The 21,081-nt window shown below is 45.7% G+C and overlaps 1 protein-coding gene across 1 annotated transcript; it reads right to left on the bottom strand.

Annotated features, from left to right (window-relative positions):
- Positions 1-2,036: 2,036 nt before the first annotated feature.
- Positions 2,037-20,162, bottom strand: kcng4a (potassium voltage-gated channel, subfamily G, member 4a). Its single transcript, XM_038806320.1, has 3 exons — positions 20,000-20,162; positions 17,789-18,581; positions 2,037-2,895 (listed from the first exon to the last, which is right to left on the bottom strand). Exons 2-3 carry the CDS (start codon positions 18,545-18,547, stop codon positions 2,140-2,142), a joined length of 1,515 nt encoding a protein of 504 aa, XP_038662248.1. The 5' UTR covers positions 18,548-18,581; positions 20,000-20,162; the 3' UTR covers positions 2,037-2,139.
- Between the last annotated feature and the right edge of the window lie 919 nt (positions 20,163-21,081).

Raw genomic sequence — 21,081 nt, 5'->3', positions numbered from 1 at the left:
GGGTCGGTGCAATCTCAATGGGCCGAATGGTCTCCTTCTGCACTGTAGGGATTCTATGATTTATGGAGTTGCATTTCTGCAGTGTGGGGAGGAGTTAGGACAGTACGGTTGAAAGTACTGGTTTCCTGAAGATCATGATGCTGTCTTTTAATTTTATTTCCAGGATTCCCACCCAGCAGCCCATGTGGTTTCCTGTAGCACACAGCAGAGGACCAGGTAGGGAGAGATCAATGTCAGAGTTCCAGCACCAGTGGGAGAAATCTTGGACTTAATGGTCAGGGGAGGAATCATGGTTGGGGATGTGGTGGTGGTGTGTGGGAGAGATTCTTCTTGTCAGCGGCACCCGCCCCTCCACATTGTGTTTTCCGCCAACAGAGTCAGCTTGCCATTTGCCTCTAGCGGGATCTTCCTGCCCCACTGAAGCCAATGGCCATTTATGTTCCTCGCGGGTCACCCCATCAGGGCACCCACTTTGGGACTGGAAGATCCTGCCAGCAGAAAGGGACAGAAAATCCCAGCTAGGGAGTGGAGTTCGTGGTTGGGTTTAGGGGTTTGCAGTTGGGGGGGGGGGGGGGGGGGGGGGGGGGGTGAGGCGCTCCATGGCTGAGTTTGGAGAAGGTGCTCAAGTGTTCCAATTGTGGAAATGCTGGTCAAAGGGTGGGGCCTGATCGCAGAGGGGCCAGACAGTTTGCAAGGAGTTCACTGGATAAGCTATTGAACTGGCCCTCCCGACCCTCAAGCAGGGCTGTAGAGGCATTTACCTGAGGGATCCAGTCCTTCCCACTTCCTTTTATTGCTGGATTTCCTGAGGCCTGGGAAACCTAGCCAACATGAGTTCAAGTTGTTACAGTGGAGGCAAACCTTAGACGGTTTTACTGACTGCCTCACCTACGAAAAGAGGATTGGTCACCTTCCTCTTATCCCATCTCTGGTGAAAGCAGAAGTAGAAGTTTCGAGGTAGGTCGGATTCCTCTCCTCTTTCGGATTTTTAACAGCATGGTAGCATTGTGGATAGCACAATGGCGTCACAGCTCCAGGGTCCCAGGTTCGATTCCGGCTTGGGTCACTGTCTGTGCAGAGTCTACACATCCTCACCGTGTGTGCGTGGGTTTTCTCCGGTGCTCCGGTTTCCTCCCACAGTCCAAAGATGTGCAGGTTAGGTGGATTGGCCATGATAAATTGCCCTTAGTGTCCAAAATTGCCCTTAGTGTTGGGTGGGGTTACTGGGTTATTGGGAAAGGATGGAGGTGTTGACATTGGGTAGGGTGCTCTTTCCAAGAGCCGGTGCAGACTCGATGGGCCGAATGGCCTCCTTCTGCACTGTAAATTCTATGAAATTCTATGAAAATTTCAATTTCCTACCCCATACAAATCCACACATTCCCTCTTGTGGGAGAATCCAAAGCTGTGGGTCAAAGATATAAGATAGTTACTAATGTATCCAAGAGGGTAATGAAAAATGTCTTTGCTTCGACCGTAGTTAGAATGTTTACTCAGTACAACAGGAGGTTGTTGAGGCAAGTTACTTAGCCTTTATCAAAAGGAATCGTGTACTTGGGAGAAAATTGAATAGAAAGATGCACTGTACTGAAAGAAAGGTTGAGCTGAGGTAGATGGAATGGGAGGAGCATCATGTAGGTACAGGCATCAACACATTCTGGATGGGCTAAATGGCCTGTTTCTGTGCTGTTACATTCTATACAATAAGAAACAGCACTGAATTCATCGATAAAATTACAAGTAATTAAGTGTAAACAAGTAAACAAGTGTGGGCAGCACGGTAGCATGGTGGTTAGCATAAATGCTTCACAGCTCCAGGGTCCCAGGTTCGATTCCCGGCTGGGTCACTGTCTGTGTGGAGTCTGCACGTCCTCCCCGTGTGTGCGTGGGTTTCCTCCGGGTGCTCCGGTTTCCTTCCACAGTCCAAAGATGTGCGGGTTAGATGGATTGGCCGTGCTAAATTGCCCGTAGTGTCCTAAAAAGTAAGGTTAAGGTGGGGTTGTTGGGTTACGGGTATAGGGTGGATACGTGGGTTTGAGTAGGGTGATCATTGCTCGGCACAACATCGAGGGCCGAAGGGCCTGTTCTGTGCTGTACTGTTCTATAAAAGATTTTTTTTTCTCTGCATCATTAAATTCATTAGCAATCTGGGTCTTCAAAACCAATATTTTTTGTGTCATTTAAACCTTGGTTCTCTCTCTGCTTTGCTGTCTTTTCGATGCACTTCAGACGGGCCTGTGCTCTCTCTTGCTCTTGTTTTAGCTCCAAATATGCACGGGAAAATGCATGGAAAATGGATGTTGCGGGGAATGCCATTATTAGAATCCCACTAAGGATGCTACTTAGAGCTACCACCTGACCAGGAATAGTTCGAGGTACCATGTCACCATATCCAACTGTTGTCATGGAGATGATAGCCCACCAGTATGATGCAGGAATACTACTAAAGTCTTGCCCTTTGCCAATCTCGTTCTCTGCAAGGAATACCAGTGGTGCAAACAGTGTGACGGACACACAGAGGAAAAGGAGCAGGAGTCCAAACTCACGAATACTGCGGTGGACAGTAAGACCCAATGTCTGAAGTCCTAGGGAATGCCTAGCAAGGCGCATAACGTATAGAATTCTCAAGGCACGCAATATTCGGAGGACCAGGCCTAACTTTTCCAAATAGATGTTGCTTGCTGATGGTTTGTTGCTGTCCGCAGGTCCTTTGTCAACCACAAGTGCAACATAATATGGTAAAATTGCCAACATGTCAATAATGTTCAAAGGGCCTCTCAGAAACTGCCATTTGCTTCGTGCCTGAATGAACCGCAGGACAAATTCCAAGGAGAACCAGGCCACACAGATCGTTTCTATTATAAACATGTTATAGCACCTCTGGGAGCATTTGTCCTGTAGAAAAAAATGTAAAAAAAACAAGAATTGTATAGCATTAATAACAGGTAAATGCCTTATTTAAGTCAACAGTAATAAACTATGAATTCCATGCAGGCAGATTTTGCAACTGGAATGACAGGAAAATTGTCAATATTTGCTGCCATTGCCCTGTGAAACTGGCAGCAACTTCTGGCATGCATGGATCAGCAGCTGAATGCGGAAGTCCAGAATTACCGCTAGTGATGTCTTGTTCCTCCAGTCGGTGTACTGTTGAGGTTCCCACAAACAATAACCCTTATAATTAATCGAACTGAGAACTTCCCCTCTTGTGCTGTAATATCACTACTAAATCCTTCAGAAATAGTTACACTTTGTTAATGAGGTGCAACTGGGTGCTTGTAATAGTTCACAGAGCATAACTACCTTTGAACAACTTCTCTGGCCCTGAAAAGCTAATTTCATATTTATGTACTACCAATGTTTTATGGTTAAAATTTACAGGTATTTTAATAATAATACTCCTTAATATCATTTTTGTTGTAACTTGGCTTTAAATGTGTATGTCCCAATCTATACTTTGCTCACTGTAAGATTTAAATTAAAAGTGAAGGATAATCAATGGGCTTTACTTTCTGGCTTGATGTCTGTCTGAGTTCTTCAATGTGATTGTTGGGTACCCTGCTGGATGACACAGTTGTTGCTGGGTTGCTGAAGATCCCCTTGACTTGGAGCCAGATACATATTGACCACATGGCTTGCTAAATCAGTGAAAACTGTTTTCTTCGCTGTCAGTGGCAAGCACTATCGTTTCTCCGCTAACCATAAAATGAGGTTCAAAAATTCAAATGTTTCCTCTTTTTTCACTTAAAAAATGTTAAATCTAATAATCATTTATTCATCTTGAAAATGACTGATTACTAGTGTTTAAAGATATGTGGCAGATATTTGTTTTATTACAAACTGTAATCAAAAGCACAATATTAAACTCAATACATTAATTTAGTGATAGCTCAATTTCTGATGATGCAGAAATCTATGGATTCAAGCCCCATTCAAAAGCTTGAGCACATAGTCTAGGCTGAAACTTAAGTGCACTATAAAATAACCCCCCCCCCCCCCCCCCCCCCCCAATCTGACCTGCTCCCTGTTAGAGGGGCTTTATTTTGGATGAAATATTAAAGTAGGATTTTTTTAAATTTCTATTCGGGTTTCTAGCAATTGCTGTTATTTAATATTGTACGGGATGTGGGAATCACTGGCTAGGCCAGCATTTATTGCCCATTCCTAATTGCCCTTGGCAAGGTTGTGGGGAGCTGTCTTCTTAAACTGACTGGTGTTGAGTTTCTTTGAGTGTTGGTGGAGCTGCACTGATCCAGGAAAGTGGAGGCTATTTCATTGCACCTGGCTTGTGCCTTGTAGATGATGAACAGGTTTTGAAAAATCAGGTATGAATTACTCATTGTAGGATTCCCAGTCTCTGACTTGCTCTTGTAGCCACAGTATTTATTTGGCTGGTCCTGTTCAGCTTTGTCATTGGTAACTGCCAGGATGTTGCTAATAGGGGATTCAGCAATAGTAATCCCATTGAATTTCAAGGAGAGATGATTATATTCTTTCTCATTGGAGATGGCCATTGTCTTTGTGTGGTGCAAATGTTATTTTCCAGTTATCAGCCCAAGCCTAAATGTTGTCCCGGCCTTACTGAATATGGACATGGATTGGGACTGTATCTAAGGAGTCATAAATGGTGCTGAGCAATGTGCAATCATTAGTAAACAATCCTACTTCTGACATTATGAAGGTGTCATGGGAGTATCCCTTTAAGAATGTTTTTTGTCTAATCACATGGCTTCAGTGATGTCATTGTGTGGGTGGAGCTGGGCGGTGGTTCTGTGAGCTGTTTTTGGTTTTGTTTTCACATTTGGCTGCTGTGGACTCAGACAGAGAACAGAGTGCCTCGGCCTGTATCTCTCCATTTTCATTTTAAATATCTGTTCCAGTAAAAAAAAACATTGATTATAGCTACCTGCTGTTTTGGTAACTTAAAAGAGATGGTTTGCATTCCGGAACGGTTTAAACCTGCTGGTGAGACAGGGTCAGAATCTCAGGGAAAGCCAGTCTCATTCAAGTGAGAATGCAGCGTGTTGGGCCACGCCTTGAAAAGTGGTTTTTGGTTTATGGGATTTCGTTTTTGAATTGGAACAGATAAGGGGGAATTCGTTAAGTGTTATGAATAGATTACTGTACCTGTGTGGGGTTGTTCTGTTTGTAATTGATGAAAATTCTTGCTGTTTGTTTATATAAAAATGTTAACTAACTTCTTAGAAAAAAGCTCATTTTGATTAAAGTGTCTAGGCACACTGCTGAATCACACCTCAAGTGAAGGTTCTTGTGCTCATCCTAGCCAAATTCAACAAAACATTGTAGGTCAGGTGAACTCCATAATATACTTTGGAGTTTCCAAACCCTGGCTCATAACAAATGTCATTGATGAAGCAGATGCAGATAGAGAGGCATAGGACACTACCCTAAGAAGCTCCTGAACTGATACTCAAGGACTGGGATGATTGACCTCCAACAACCACAGCCAGCTTTCTTTATGCCAAGTATGACTCCAACCAGTGGTGAGTTTTCCTCTGATTCCCACTGAATCCAGCTTTGCTAGGACTCCGTGATGCCACATTCAGTCAAATGTTGCCTTGATGTCAAGGGCAGTCACTCTCAACTCACCTGCAGAGTTCAGCCCTTTTGTCCATGTTTGGACCAAGGATGTAATGAGGTCAGGAGCTGAGTATCCCTGATGGAACCCAAATTGAGCGTCAGTAAGCAGGTTATTCCGAGTAAGTGCCGCTTGCTAACACCGTTGACAGCCCATTCCATCACTTTGCTGATGATCAGAGGTAGACTGATGGGATGGTAATTGCCAGGTTGGATTTACCCTGCTCTTAGTGTACAGGGCAATTTTCCACATTGCCACACTACCAGGTAGTTATAGAATCATAGACTTTACAGTGCAGAAGGAGGCCGTTCAGCCCATCCAGTCTGCACCGGCCCTTGTAAAGAGCACGCTACTTAAGCCCACGCCTCCATCCTATCCTTGTAACCCAGTACCCTCACCTAACCTTTGGACACTAAGGGGAAATTGATCATGGCCAATCCACCTAACCTGCACATCTTTGGATTGTGGGAGGAAACCAGAACACCCGGAGGAAACCCACGCAGACAGCGGGACAACGTGCAAACTCCACACAGTCACCCAAGACCGGAATTAAACCCGGGACCCTGGAGCTGTGAGGCAGCAGTGCTAACCTCTGTGCTACTGTGCTGCCCTGAATTTGAATTGCACCAGCTGCTGCGTTCGGATTTAAACCCATATCCTCAGAGCATTGGCCTGAGTTTCTGGATTACTAATCCAGTGACACTACCACTATCCCACCATCTCTCCCTAAGTTTCTGGTATCGTAGCTGTATTCCAACATCCTGACGAGGGTGTGCGGCTATTTCTGGAGCAGAAGTCTTCAGTACTGTGGCAGAATATTGTCAGGACCCATGGCCTTTGCAGTAACCAGTGCTTTCAGATGTCTTTTCGTTTCACATGTTGTGAATCAAATTGGCCTCTGTGGTGCTGGGGACCTTCGGACCACTCAGCACATCTGACTGAAGATGGTCTCACATGCTTCAGTTCTGTCTTTTTCACTGATGTGCTGGGTTCTCCCGTCATTGCCGATAGGGATATCTGAGGAGCCCATCTGTTCTTACAGGCAAATATAGAAGATCCCAGAAGAGTATCTGAAGAAAAGGAAGGTAACCTGGTATACTGTTGAAAATCTAAGCCTCAAGCAACAGCACCAAGAGAGATTATCCAGTCATTTATGTCATTACTGAATGTGGACCTTGCTGTGTGTGAATCAGCTGCTCTGTTTTCCAACATTACCAAAGTGAAGACATTTAAAAATAATCCATTGCCAGAGAATTACTTTAGGAATCCAAAGGCTCTGAAAAGCATTCTATAAATGCAAATGTATTTTAAATGTTCCAGTTTTCACAAAATGCATATGAAACATCAGACTATGCGGAGAATTCAAAGATTACACTCTAGTATTGCATATTAGAGTGATTAGAGGACAAGCTCTTAATATTTTCAGATCACATTTCTCTGGATGAAATCGTAATGGAGACGTTAGACAACTTAATAAGAACAACAAATTGGATATACACCTCCACTAAAATAGATAGAGCAATTCATTCATGAATATGTATCCTGAAATAGGGTTCAGGTCTTTTGGGGATCAGAATGACTCAATGATTTCACATTAATGAGACTTTCAAAGAATGAAAATCAATTGAAATCAGCTCTTCTTTCATCATCTGGAGATCAATGCGGATTTTGTGCTGCTCAAGTAGTGGCAGTTAGACTTCCACGTAACAGATATGTGCTGGCATATTCTCATTGTGCAGAGTTAATTACTGTGCTTAGATCTTACTTCGAAAAGGGAGCACTCAATAGCTACCCTAACGATAACCTGGCTTACATGAAAAGCATTTTCAGTGGTCCTTTGTACTGAGAAGCCTCAAAAGACCCACATGGAAGTTAAATAGCTATATTTCCTCAGTTCAAATGATTCCGGAATGAAAATGTTATTTTACTTAGACTATGCAGGCAGTGCAGGCTATTTAATAATTAAACTTGTTAGCCGTATTATGCGATGGATCTGTCAGGAGTATGTGCTAGCACACTCTCAACATGACATACTAGCTGCTTATTGAAAGACAAGAGTATTAATGTGAATGAGAAACCTCAAAAGATTTAGCTCATTTTCCAGAATAGTGGAATATACTGACAGAACCATACATACCTTACGTCGAGGAATTTGGAGCATTTTGAAAGAGGTAACTATGAGGGATTCTATGGTATCTGTATCTCAGGTGTGTTTTTGTACTGTAGACTCAAAAGATTTGTCTCACACTGTTTACTGAATTCATTTTTATTCAAAAAGAAAGGTGAGGAACATCTCACTTGGAATTCAAAGATTGAAGCTTTGACAGTTCAAAGTAGCGAAACCATCCAACCCATCAGGACATCTCATTCAAATTGGTTTACTGCAAAGCAACAAAGATTCTCGAATGTATTGCACGAGAAAGCCTTGGGTGTGAATGTGTTATGAAATTTGAATGAAGTAGGCTTGAACTAAATCCATAAAGAATTCTTCAACAGGCATTCTGCATATGTGCTGCCTCAGAAGGAGACAGATGCAGTCAACTGATGTGTTTAAAAATGAGATGGATAATTATTTGTGAAGTGACGTTATTAAAGGATGAGAAGACCAGATGTGGAATTTGGATTTCAAAAAATAATGAGCCACCGTGGCTAATAATATCACAGAGAAGGCGAAATGGATCTATTTTATACACTGTGCAGTCGGAACTATAGAATGAGCAAACCCAGTCTTGCTGTAGCACACAAGTGAAAGTAGCTTCTGTGCTCTGTTTATTCTATGTTCCTGTCTTAGCATTCACGTTTAGCATGCCAAATGCGACATCATGCTCTGATGTTCCACAAGTTTGATTTGCTCCACAGTCAACTCAAAAGAAATTGAATTTTCAAGTGTGGACTCTGTCAAAATATTAAACAATTTAGTCTTGTTTTAGCATTGCAGATATTCTTTTCACCCAGACACTGGTCATGATGGTTTTTAGTTCTTTTACAGGATGTGAGCATCGCTGGCTTGTCCCTAAATCTACCTCAAGAAGATTAGAACATAGAACATAGAACACTACAGCGCAGTACGGGCCCTTCGGCCCTCGATGTTGCACCGACCTGTGAAACCATCTGAAGCCTATCTGACCTACACTATTCCATTTTCATCCATATGTCTATCCAATGACCACTTAAATGCCCTTAAAGTTGGCGAGTCTACTACTGTTGCAGGCAGAGCGTTCCACACCCCTACTACTCTCTGAGTAAAGAAACTGCCTCTGACATCTGTCCTATATCTATCACCCCTCAATTTAAAGCTATGTCCCCTCGTGTTGGTCATCACCATCCGAGGAAAAAGACTCTCACTGTCCACCCTATCTAACCCTCTGACTATCGTATATGTCTCTATTAAGCCACCTCTCAGCCTTCTCCTCTCTAACGAAAACAACCTCAAGTTCCTGAGCCTTTCCTCGTAAGACCTTCCCTCCATACCAGGCAACATCCTAGTAAATCTCCTATGAACCCTTTCCAAAGCTTCCACATCCTTCCTATAATATGGTGACCAGAACTGCACGCAGTACTCCAGGTGTGGCCGCACCAGAGTTATGTACAGATGCAGCATGACCTTGTGGCTCCGAAACTCAATCCCCCTGCTGATAAAGGCTAGCACACCATATGCCTTCTTAACAGCCCTATTAAACTGGGTGGCAACTTTCAGGGATTTATGTTCCTGGATGCCGAGATCTCTCTGTTCATCTACACTACCAAGAATCTTGCCATTAGCCCAGTACTCTGCATTCCTGTTACTCCTTCCAAAGTGAACCACCTCACACTTTTCCGCATTAAACTCCATCTGCCACCTCTCAGCCCAGCTCTGCAGCTTATCTATGTCCCTCTGTATCCTATAACATCCTTCAGCACTATCCACAACTCCACCGACCTTCGTGTCATCTGCAAATTTACTAACCCATCCTTCTACACCCTCTTCCAGGTCATTTATAAAAATGACAAACAGCAGTGGCCCCAAAACAGATCCTTGCGGTACACCACTAGTTACTGAACTCCAGGATGAACATTTGCCATCAACCACCACCCTCTGTCTTCTTTCAGCTAGCCAATTACTGATCCAAACCGCTAAATCACCTTCAATCCCATACTTCCTTATTTTCTGCAATAGCCTACCGTGGGGAACCTTATCAAACGCCTTACTGAAATCCATATAAACCACATCAGCCGCTTTACCCTGATCCACCTGTTTGGTCACCTTCTCAAAAAACTCAATAAGGTTTGTGAGGCATGACCTACCCGTCACAAAACCGTGTTGTCTATCCCTAATCAACTTGTTCTTTTCAAGATGATTATAAACCCTATCTCTTATAAACTTTTCCAACATTTTACCCACAACCGAAGTAAGGCTCACAGGTCTATAATTACCAGGGTTGTCTCTACTCCCCTTCTTGAACAAGGGGACAACATTTGCTATCCTCCAGTCTTCCGGCATTATTCCTGTTGACAAAGACGACATAAAGATCAAGGACAAAGGTTCTGCAATCTCCTCCCTGGCTTCCCAGAGAATCCTAGGATAAATCCCATCTGGCCCAGGGGACTTATCTATTTTGACATTTTCCAAAATTGCTAACACCTCCTCCCTTTGAACCTCAATTCCATCTAGCCTGGTCGACTGAACCTGAGTGTTCTCCTCGACAAGATTGTGGTGAGTTGCTTCCTTGAGCTGCCGTATTCCACGTGTTGCAGGAATGTTAGGAAGGGACTTTTTGGCAACTGTGTGAAGTTTGCATGTTCACCCCGTGTCTGCGTGGGTTTCCTCCGGGTGCTCCGATTTCCTCCCACAGTCCTGCACAGTCTGTGCAGGTTAGGTTGCTTGGCCATGCTAATATTGCCCAAAGGGGTTAGGGATAGGGCAGGGGAATTGGGTCTAGTTAGGATGCTCTACCGGAACAGGGGCCAGTGCAGACTCGGTGGGCTGAATGGCATCCTTTTGCACTGTAGTGATTCTATGATAATACCTTGTTCCAAATGTTATTCTGTACAGGCAAAATATTGGCTTTTCCATATAATAAATAAAACAAATTATTACTCTGAAAAATGCATTATTAACTAAAGCATGTATGATTCTTTTTAAGCAGAAAAAGTGAAATGTAACAGTTAAGCACAAAGTTGTCTTCTCCAAGATAAAAATCAGAGCATGATACTTTTCCGCAGCAACATTCCAGCTTTGATGTTCCTACATGTTGAACAGTTACTTTGAAGCTCTGTAAAATTTATATGCAAAGGATCACCAATGCCATGACTCAGATCGAGCAACTTTTAGCTGTGGAGACATTTCAATTCAGCTTTGCTCACTGACATTTTATTGCATCAAATCAATACAGATGAATCTGGGTATCAGGAATATATGGTATCAGGAAAGGTGAAGGAGTTTGGACTTGTTTACTTTGGAAGAGAGGCAACCCAACAGAACTGTTCAGCAGTATGAAGGAGACTGGCAAAAAAGATCACTGCAAATACACAGGAGGTATGAGTTAATATTTAGGAATCTACAAGTACAGCTACAGCGTCCCAAATCTAACAACTTTAGAACCTGCCGGATTTCGGATTATCCAGGCTTTGGAACATCCAACCTGTACAGTACTTGAAACTAATAAAGTCCCTGAATTATAATAAAGATCATGAATAGAATAAAGGACCTGAAGCAAATACTAGAGAGATTGGGATCCAGGTTAACCCAAATATAGATGATTCCATTCGCTGTTCCCATGAGCCCTGGACCCTACCTCACCAGAGGTGTCAAACTGCAAAAGATGGAGCAGGTTCAAGAGCCCGGGGGCCCTCCATCGGCACGCTGCAGGCGCCAGTGGTGATCCCGAGGCTGGCCGAGCCACATCGCATTTTCCAGCAGTCATGCATTTCCTTCATGCCTGCTGCCATCAACTCATCCACATTTGATCGCTGCCTTGTACAGAAGAACCAAGATCAAGGAAGCCCCAAGGGAAAGGTTCCCCCGGAAGACTGGGAGAAAGCTTCTGTTCCACGAAAAGAAAATGTGACGGTCCTGAACCTAAAACATGCCCTGGAACTAGACCAGCTTGTCACTTCGCAAATGTCCGGTTTTCGGAGTGAGATTTGAGGTACTGTACCATTAACAGGGGGAGGTCAGTTGGATAGTGTTCCCCTGAATCGTGACAAAGTTATGGATTAACATACTGAAGAGGATACAAGGGTTTAACAACCATCACATCTTGCATTTATGCCTTGCCTTTAGTGTAGCACAATGCCTCAAACAGCTTCACAGGAGAGATTATCAAAAAGAATATGACACTTTTTATTCTTTCATGGGATACAGACATCACTGGCTAGGCCAGCACTTATTACCCTTGATGGGGAACTTTCAGGCAGTGATGCTGGTGATCAAATACTGCTTTGCTGTCAAGGGCTGTCACTCTCACATCCGCTCTCGAGTTCAGCTCTTTTGTCCCTATTTTGACCAAGTCGGTACCGGTGTCAGGAGCTGAGGAACCGTGGCAAATTGCAAACTGAGCATCAGTGAGCCAGTTAAATATCACTTGATAGGACTGGCGGCAACATCTTCCATTACTTTGGCGATAATCGAGAGCAGGCTGATAGGATGGTAATAAAAACAGAAAATACTGGACCATCTCAGCAGATCCGATCGTACCTGTGGAGAGAGAACAGGGCTAATGTTTCGTATCCGGATGACTCTGGCCGACATTCTCTGGTCACCAAGCCACGTGTTTCTCGGAGGTGTGCCATTCGCTGGCGGTGGGATTCTATCATCCAATTGTAACTATCCACGCTGCCATAAAACCCGCTGGCGAGAATGCGTGGTAAAAGTGAATTGCAATGACTGGAGAATTCAGGCCTGCTTGTCAAAGCTGACAAAGAGTCATCCAGACTCAAAATGGTAGCTCCGTTCTTTCTCTAAAATCATCCAGACTCGAGAGGGTAGCTCTGTTCTCTGTCCATTGATGCTGTCAGACCTGCTGAGATTGTTCAGTTTTCTGTTTTTGTTTCAGTTTCCAGCAGCCGCAGTAATTTGCTTTTATCGGATAGGCTGGAAATTGGCCAGGTTGGATTTGTCCTGTTTGTCGTGGAATTGAGCCATACTTGAGCCACATCAAGAGAAATAAGGACAAGTCACCAAAGATTATTGAAAGGTTTGGGTGTTAAGAAGCATCATAAAGGTGGAGAGGAAGGTAGACAAAAAGGTTTAGCGAGGGAATTACAGAGCTTACAATCTGGGAAGCTGCAGGCATGCCGGCAAATGGGAGAACAATAAATTCAGGCGTGTGCAATTTTAGCAGTGCGGATACCTCAGAGGATTTTAGGGCAGGAGTACAAAAATAATGTGTAACAATGCCTGTAAATACACCGATGTCCTGGTGTCCTCAGCAATAAAACTGCTTTCTCTGTTTTTCCTTTCAACACAACAGTAGTCATGTAACCCATCTCTGTGAAGTAACAATACCTCTTTGCTTTTCAATGTCTTTTACTCTACCGTTACCCGGACAGTTCGAAAGTCTGCTTATTTGTATAAAACTTCAAACATTCCACAAAGACGTTAAATAAAGAATTCTGGTGCAAGTGTGAGAATTGACCTATTAAAATACTCAAAAACCCTGACATTATTTGCTTTGTAGTTTGCAAAGTTATTCAGCTGTTTACGAAAATAAGCTAAGTACTTCATTACAGAAACAGAAGGAACATACAAAGTGCATTTGCTGCTCCCAGTGCGGTCCACTCTACACTGGATAGGCTAAATGCAGACTGGGTTACCGCTTTGCAGAACACCTTTGGTCCGTCCGCAAGGAGGACCCAGACCTTCCTGTCGCTGCCATTTCAACTCACCGTCCTGCTCTCAGGTCTACATGTCCGTCCTTGGCCTGCTGTAAAATCCCAGTGAAGCCCGAAGCAAACTGGAGGAACGGCACCCCATCTTCCCATTAGGCATGTTAGAACCTTCCGGAATTAATATTAAGTTCAGCAACTTCAGCTGTAAATTCTCTCTTCCACCTTCACCCCATTTTTATTTCCATCCATTTATTTTCATTTCTTCCATTGCATTGTTTTCCCCTCACCATTGTTCACCTCCCCTCACCCACTTGGCCCTTGTTCCTAGTTGCCCTTTGACACACTGCTCACCTTTGTTCTTCCATTCACACATTCTAATCTCTTTATGTGCCGCTATCAGCACCGTTCTTAGCATTAATCATCCTCATTTACATTTTTTTGTCTTTCTGTCCACTACACCATTGCCAATCTCTACCTATCACTGGCCCCCTATCCAGGCCCATTGCTCCACACACCCCCACCCACAACAGTATAAATCCGACTCTATTTCCAGTTCTCTCTAGTTTTGACAAAGACTCGAAACATTAGCTCCCTTCTCTCTCCACAGATGCTGCCAGACCTGCTGAGATTGCCCAGTATTTTCTGTTTATGTTTCAGATTCCAGCATCTGCTTTAATTTGCTTTTATCAAAGTGCGGGTCTCCTCTGGTAACTCCTAGAAGCTGTGTGAATAGTAACAGTGTCCAAAATCTATGAATAAGCTATGTACAGTCTACTAAGAACTGCCGGCCAAACGGAGGCCGGCAACTCTGCTGAACATCAGTGTCACCAGGGAGGCAGTGGCTACTGTCACCACGACATTCCAACCAAAGCCGACAATCATCATTGGATCCCAGGTCAGAGGTAGGTGACACCGGGGGTGGGGGTGGGTCGCAGTGAGGGCAGGCGAGTAGTTGGGCAACAAAGGCAAGGGATTGACTTTCTGCTTTCCTGATGTTGATTCCTCATTAAGGCACAGAGTGTCTTTGGGACCAATCCCCCCCCCCCCCCCCCCCACCCCACACACAACCAAAACCTCATCTGTAAGCATGATGCAACAATCCTGTATGGGTTCGCTTGCCATATGGCCCACATGGTGAGCTCCCTGCACATTATTAGGTTGATACTAGTTGGGATGAGGCCTTTAAGTGGGCATTAATTGCCCACTTAAGAGCCTCAATCAATGGCGGGACAGGAAGGCTGCCCATGGGCTTCCTGCCATGGACTTAATCGGGGTGGAAGCAAGGAATTAGCGGGTCCCCACCTGCCATTCTTCTGCCTGATTTAAATACCCCCACAATCAAGTTTGCCATGGGAGATGTGGGGGGGGGCACAGATCCACCTTTTGTGCACCAAACAAAGCTGAGTAAACTTTTGAAGGATCTTTGCACCAGTTTATATTTGTATGAAGAGGTATGCACATCAAGCTGAATAGTGTCATTGTCAAAACTAATACACTTTAACATATTTATTTGTGATGTACGACTTCCTGGGTGAGACAGACAGACATCTCTTGCTGAAATCATTTACTCTTCCTGTACAATTTGCACTGTGGAGTACTGTCAGATTTATGCTCCATTAGCTGAAGGCTTAAATGAGTGAGAAACAAACAACTTCCTCATTCCTCCAGGTTTAACTCAAATTATTCATGAATGAAAATTCTCAGAATAAGTGAGTCATTTCCCCCTAAGAGCGTTGGGTTCAGAACTGCCATAGAAAGGTAGGATTGAAGTGCTTTATTCCAATATAAATTAATTTGCCGGATCTCAGACAAACCCGCAGTACAAATTTGATATATCTCCCTCCAACAATAACTTGATTGGCACTAATCTGACAAAGGATATGTGGAATGAGAACTAGGAAAATAAAATTAGTCAGACGTGAACATTTTATAATAGGATGAAATTTCTGAAGCCCATCTGTCTGGACCTAAGATACAAAATGCAGATGCAGTTGTTGGAACAATTTGCCAAATGAAAGAAAGACTTGTATAACATCTTACACGACCTCCGGATGTCCCAAATTTATAGGCAATGAAGTAATTTTAAAGTGTACTGACTGCTGTGATGTAGGAAACACGGCAGTGAATTTATGCACAGCAAGCTCTTACATACTGCAATGTGAGAATGACCAGATTATTTTTTTTTTGCATTGTAGATTGACTGATAAATAATGGCCAGCACACCAGGCATATCTGTTGCTCTTCCTTGAAATAGCAGTATCGGATTTAAAAAAAAACATTTATTGGTTATCTTAAATTGCTTGTTAGTATAGCTATTAAAGCACTCAGAATTGTTCAGCAAGTGTTTCCCAATTGTGGAATCATACCTTACAGCAGATGTATTATTTTGGGCTTTGTGAGCATTGTTGAGTACAGTCTGAACTCTGTCTGTTACGAACAGACAGTATGGAGCCTGTTTGATTCGATCATCCAATCGTTGGAGCACATGGCCTACGTAACTGGCAGTGCCTTAGCACTGAGGTTCATACACAACGTTGCTCAATTATTTGGTAAAGTCAACAACTGGCTAATCAAATCAAACAGCATGTCTGACTTGCTAACCTATCAGTGCCTGTTTTCTCCTGTAATATCGATTATTGTGGTTGTCTGAAATTTGTCTCACGTTTTGTCCTGATAGTGCAGGATGGAAATCCTTGACAACATGAAAAAAATGAAAAATGAAAATCACTTATTGTCACGAGTAGGCTTCAATGAAGTTACTGTGAAAAGCCCCTAGTCGCCACATTCCAGCGCCTGTCCGGGGAGGCTGGTACGGGAATCGAACCGTGCTGCAGGCCTGCTTGAAAAGCCAGCGATTTAGCCTGGTGCGCTAAACAAGTCTAGAGTCTAAACATGTCATGAGCTAGACATGTCTCTCTTTCCAGCAATATTTAAGTTCCGTATTGCCCCACAGCTGTTTAAAGCTTTTGAAAACTTTCAAATAGAAAAAGGAAAGTAAGAAACACCTTTTTCATCTAGCTTGTACCTTTCATGGCCACAAGAGATCCCAAAGGGCTTCACAGCCAGTGAGGTGGTTCTGTTGTGCTGCATTGAAACACGGCACAACAAGGTCCTAAAAGAACAATTAAATAGATCACCTTAAAAGGAATGAGAAGCCGGGGTCTCTGACAGAGACCCATTCCCAAAGCACTGCACTGAAATGTCTACCTCGATTATGTGCTCAAGTCTCTGAAGTGGCAATTGCACCCGCAACCTTCTAATTCAGGGTGGAAAGATTCTGAGCAAAGTAATTAATACATTAGTTTAGAATTCTTCCACAATATTTAGATTGGCATGTAACGATGGTTTTGGCCACAGCTGCCAACCTTATTTTCAATAGTTGCCATCTTTGTCTGGGACATAATTTAAACAGACGAATTATACTTTTACTTGCAATCAACATCAATAGCGGTTGGTACAATTCTTAATAAAACCAGGGAAAGCTAAATTAATTAATCAAATATATTGTAATCCTCTTGGAAGCAAAGGTAGATACTAATATAAGGGAACAGTTCAGGAAAATATAAGGATGAGCAGGTTAGGGCAGGTTGTGGGGATAGGCAGGGGAGGTGCCCTTTCAGAGGGTCAGTGCAGATTCAATGGGCCGAGTGGCCTCCATCTGCGGGGACTCTATGAAGCCAGACTTTAAAAATGTTGAAATTGAATCAGTAATTAAGAATTTTCACACCCAAATGTTGTTTGTAATGAAAGTTAAACTACGGCAAGGGGGATAAAGTGGGAATAAGAGTGACTGAGTTGTTCCTCAAAGAGCCGCCAATGAGTCAATGAATCTGTGGAATTCACTAACCCAGAGTCCGGTGGATGCTGGGACTTTTGGGTAAATTTAAGGAGAAGACGACAAATTTTGAATTAGTTTTGGGTTGAAGGGTTATGGAGATCGGGCAGGAAATTGGAGTTGAGGCCGAGGAGATCAGCCATAATCGTATTGGGGGGCACGGTGGCACAGTGGTTAGCACTGCTGCCTCATGGCGCCAAAAACCCGGGTTCGATCGGCCATGGGTCACTATCTGTGTGGAGTTTGCACATTCTACCCATGTCTGCGTGGGCCTCACCCCCACAACCCAGAGATGTGCAAGGCAGGTGGTTTGGTCACGCTAAATTGCCCCTTAATTGGAAAGGTTAAAACGTCTTACTAGCCATGATGGTATTGGATTGCTGAGCGGGTCCTTTTCATTGCATTGTTAATGTAAGCCAACTTGCCACACTAATAAAAAGAGATTGTGTTCAATGCGTCGAATTGCCTCTTTCTGTGCGTCATGACTGCAAGGCTCCAGTGGGGCTTTGACATGTATATCTAAAGAATGAAATAAGGACACTTACCCTCTCGTCCTCTGTCCTTAATTCTGGCATGGTGCTAATGCAAATACTAATGACTGTTATGGTGACAAATATGATGGAGAGACAGGCAAACACTTTCCCGGGCAGTCCTGATTGAGGGTTTTCCACCATGTCCCTCAGCTTGTCCATGTAGTATGCCACCCTGGTGCTGTGCGCCCGCACGCTTGCTCCCTCCTTCTCTAGCTCGAGCTCCTGGCCCCTCCTGATGTCGGCCAGCTCCCGCGCTTTCTGCAGCAGTCTCCGGCGGCAGCACCACTCCAGGTGGCCCTCCTCCAGCCCCCAGTAGCGGAGCTCCTCCTGGAAGGACACGGCGCACGTCTCCCTCAGCAGGCGCAGCTTGCCGGCCGCCAGGAAGGTGACGATCATCCTGAAAGCGCACGGGCTGCGGTCGAAGAAGAACTCGTGCGAGGACTCGTCGTAGTCGTCGCAGATGCGGGCGATCAGCCGGCGGCTGCTGCAGCCCCGGAGCCTGCCCAGGCGGCTGAGCGGGAAGGCGTCCAGGACGCGCCAGGGCACCGCGTACCTGGCGCCGCCCACGTTGACCAGGAGGTGCGGCTCCGGTAGCCTGTGGCCGCCGCCCGCCGGACCCGGGCGGGAATCCCGCCCGCCGCGCTGGTAGAAGGCTCCTTTGGCGGGAGGCGCCTCGGTCCGCGTCCGCGGGACGATGTGGTCGAGGGAGCTACACGAAGAGTCGCTCAGGTTACTGTAGTCCTTCTCGCTGCTCCGGGAAAGGATGGGCATGGCGGTGAGCTCAGTGTGTCCCAGGCACGGCCATCTGCACACGTTAAAGAACAGGGTTAAACAGAGGGGCGAGAGTGCAGATTGATCAATCAATCAATAATCACAGCCGACAGCGAAGGACACTGAGTGACATGAAGTGTGTGTGTGTGTGTGGGGGGGGGGGGGGGGGGGGGGACAAGTCTCTGTGCTCTGGGACAAATTGATAGAATATGGAAAGGTCATTGACCTGAAAGTTAAACTCGAGGTCCCTCCCTCACTCTCCTCCCCCTCACTCACTCTGCCTCGCTCACTCTCCCTCTCCCTCCGTCACTCTCCCCCTCACTCACCCTGCACCTCCCTCACTCTCCCTCCTCCCTCACTCTCCCCCTACCTCCACTTCCCTCACTCTCCCCCCTCTTCCTCCTTCACTCTCCCTCCCTCCCCCTCCATGCCTCACACCCCCTCCCTCACTCTCCCTCCCTCCCTCCCCCTCCATGCCTCACACCCCCTCCCTCACTCTCCCTCCCTCCCTCCCCCTCCATGCCTCACACCCCCTCCCTCACTCTCCCTCCCTCTCTGGCTGCCATCCTCCCGCCGATTTCCAACCCTGCTTCTCTTGTACTTCAGATTCCCAGCCTGTTGTTGGCGGAATTTCACCCAGTTAGACTCACGATTGGGGTCTCGACTTGGTTTTGGAACCTCGGAGGAATCCTGTTCGTTTTGGTCGTTTCGCCCCCCCCCCCCCCCCCCAACGAAGTGTCCCTTTAGCGGGGAATAATAAAATCCAACAGAGTGCAGGTTTCCCACCAAACCGCCCCTCAGGGCTCCGGGCTCAGCTCCACCTGAGGAAACTGGGAAGCATCCCGAGCTGGGATGAAGGGGTCTTTGTATGCAGGTTGTGGGCGCTTTCCGTTTTCGTTAAAAAAAAGAACACGCCTTTCCAAGATCACAATTCAAAAATAATTCAGCAACTTCTAATGAAGCTGTTTTACAGAGTGGGACCCCCCCCCCCCCCCCCCCCCCCCCCCCCCCCCCACACACACCACACACACACACATTGTGAACACCTCCTGGGGAGTCTGGAGATGGGGCAATGCCAGTGAACCGCTCTGCGGGCTCCAAGAGCGATTGTTGTCAACACTTGGAGATAAGCAGCCAGCAACATTTGATTTGCAATCATTAATAAACAGGATGTGGAGATGCCGGCGTTGGACTGGGCTTGACCGGCTTGAGCACAGTCAGAAGTCTGACAACACCAGGTTAAAGTCCAACATGTTCGTTTCAAACACTAGCTTTCGGAGCACTGCTCCTTCCTCAGGTGAATCCGAAAGCTAGTGTTTGAAACAAACATGTTGGACTTTAATCTGGTGTTGTCAGATTTATTAATAGACAATAAGGAGGTGGGTGATGCGGGGACCGCGGGAAAGCGCCCGGAGCTCTGGAAGGATTTGCTTGGCAAGACTCAAAACTTACCCTCACTTCGGAAAAGTGGTGAAGCCGAGGTGAACATCCACAGGGTGGATCACTGGCAGGTTCCGCGGGAGCTGGCGGCACCTTGACGCCAGCCCACAACCGGAGTCCACAGGGTGAAATCCTCCCTCTCAGTCGCTCCTTTGGCTTCTTCACAATCTTCGCGGCAGAGAACCCCCCCCGTTCAGAATGTGACGCAGATTTCCCCCCCAAGGGCAGCGACTGCGGAATGTGGCGAGCCTCTGTGATCGCCCACCCACTGCTTCCTGGGGTCCCAGCCAAGGGGTGGGGAGGAGAGGGTGATGGGCAGGTACAGAGCTCCTCTCCTCTGCCCTGGGCGCGGGGGAAGAAGGACAGCACCCAGCAGCACTGCTCACACTTACACCACACACACACGAGGCTGAACTTGCAGTTCAAGTGGAAGGGAGCTCCTCCTGATCGACTGGTTACAGTTTCTGTTGCTAGTCAAGAGTGGCCAAACTTTGTGGAGACGCTCCTGTGCGCTGGAGGTTTCCCTGTGGGATATATGGGGGGGAGGGGGGGGGGGGGGTGGTAGTGACACTCTTATAATGAAGCTGAAGCTACCGGTCTCCTGTGCCCTATAATTCTCAGTGATCGCGGCGGGAGTCCACTGTTTCCCTCTCACTCGGGTCTGCTTTTGTAAGTACCACGACTTGGCGAGAAAGGAGCTGTGAAGTCCCAGCTAAGATTTTTTACTTTGACAAAGAGTCATCCAGGCTCGAACCCGTCAGCTGCCTTCTCTCTCAGACCTGCTGAGATGATGCAGCATTTGCTGTTTCGTTGCTGCCTGCCTGCCTGACTCCAGGATGAGTCTTCCAGCGGCACGGTTGAGTGTGGTCGGTCAGAAGCTGGAGCTGCTGTGTTGTGAGGCGCTGTGAATGGGAAGGTTTCCCAACATGAGGTAGGAAGCGGGGAGAGGGTATGTGGCGCGCCTGACACTGTGCACTTTCACATCTTCCCCTGTGGACAGGATGCTCACTTCCAAGAAACACTTCAGAGAGGCATTAGGACAAAAACCCCAGGCTGTGAAAGGTTGAGTGCAGATTGAAACCGACTTCTTGATC

The sequence above is a fragment of the Scyliorhinus canicula genome, chromosome 9 (genome assembly GCF_902713615.1).
Source record: "Scyliorhinus canicula chromosome 9, sScyCan1.1, whole genome shotgun sequence".
NCBI lineage: Eukaryota > Metazoa > Chordata > Chondrichthyes > Carcharhiniformes > Scyliorhinidae > Scyliorhinus > Scyliorhinus canicula.
The sequence above is the reverse complement of the archived record's forward strand: the minus strand, read 5'-3'. Positions and strand labels throughout refer to the sequence as shown.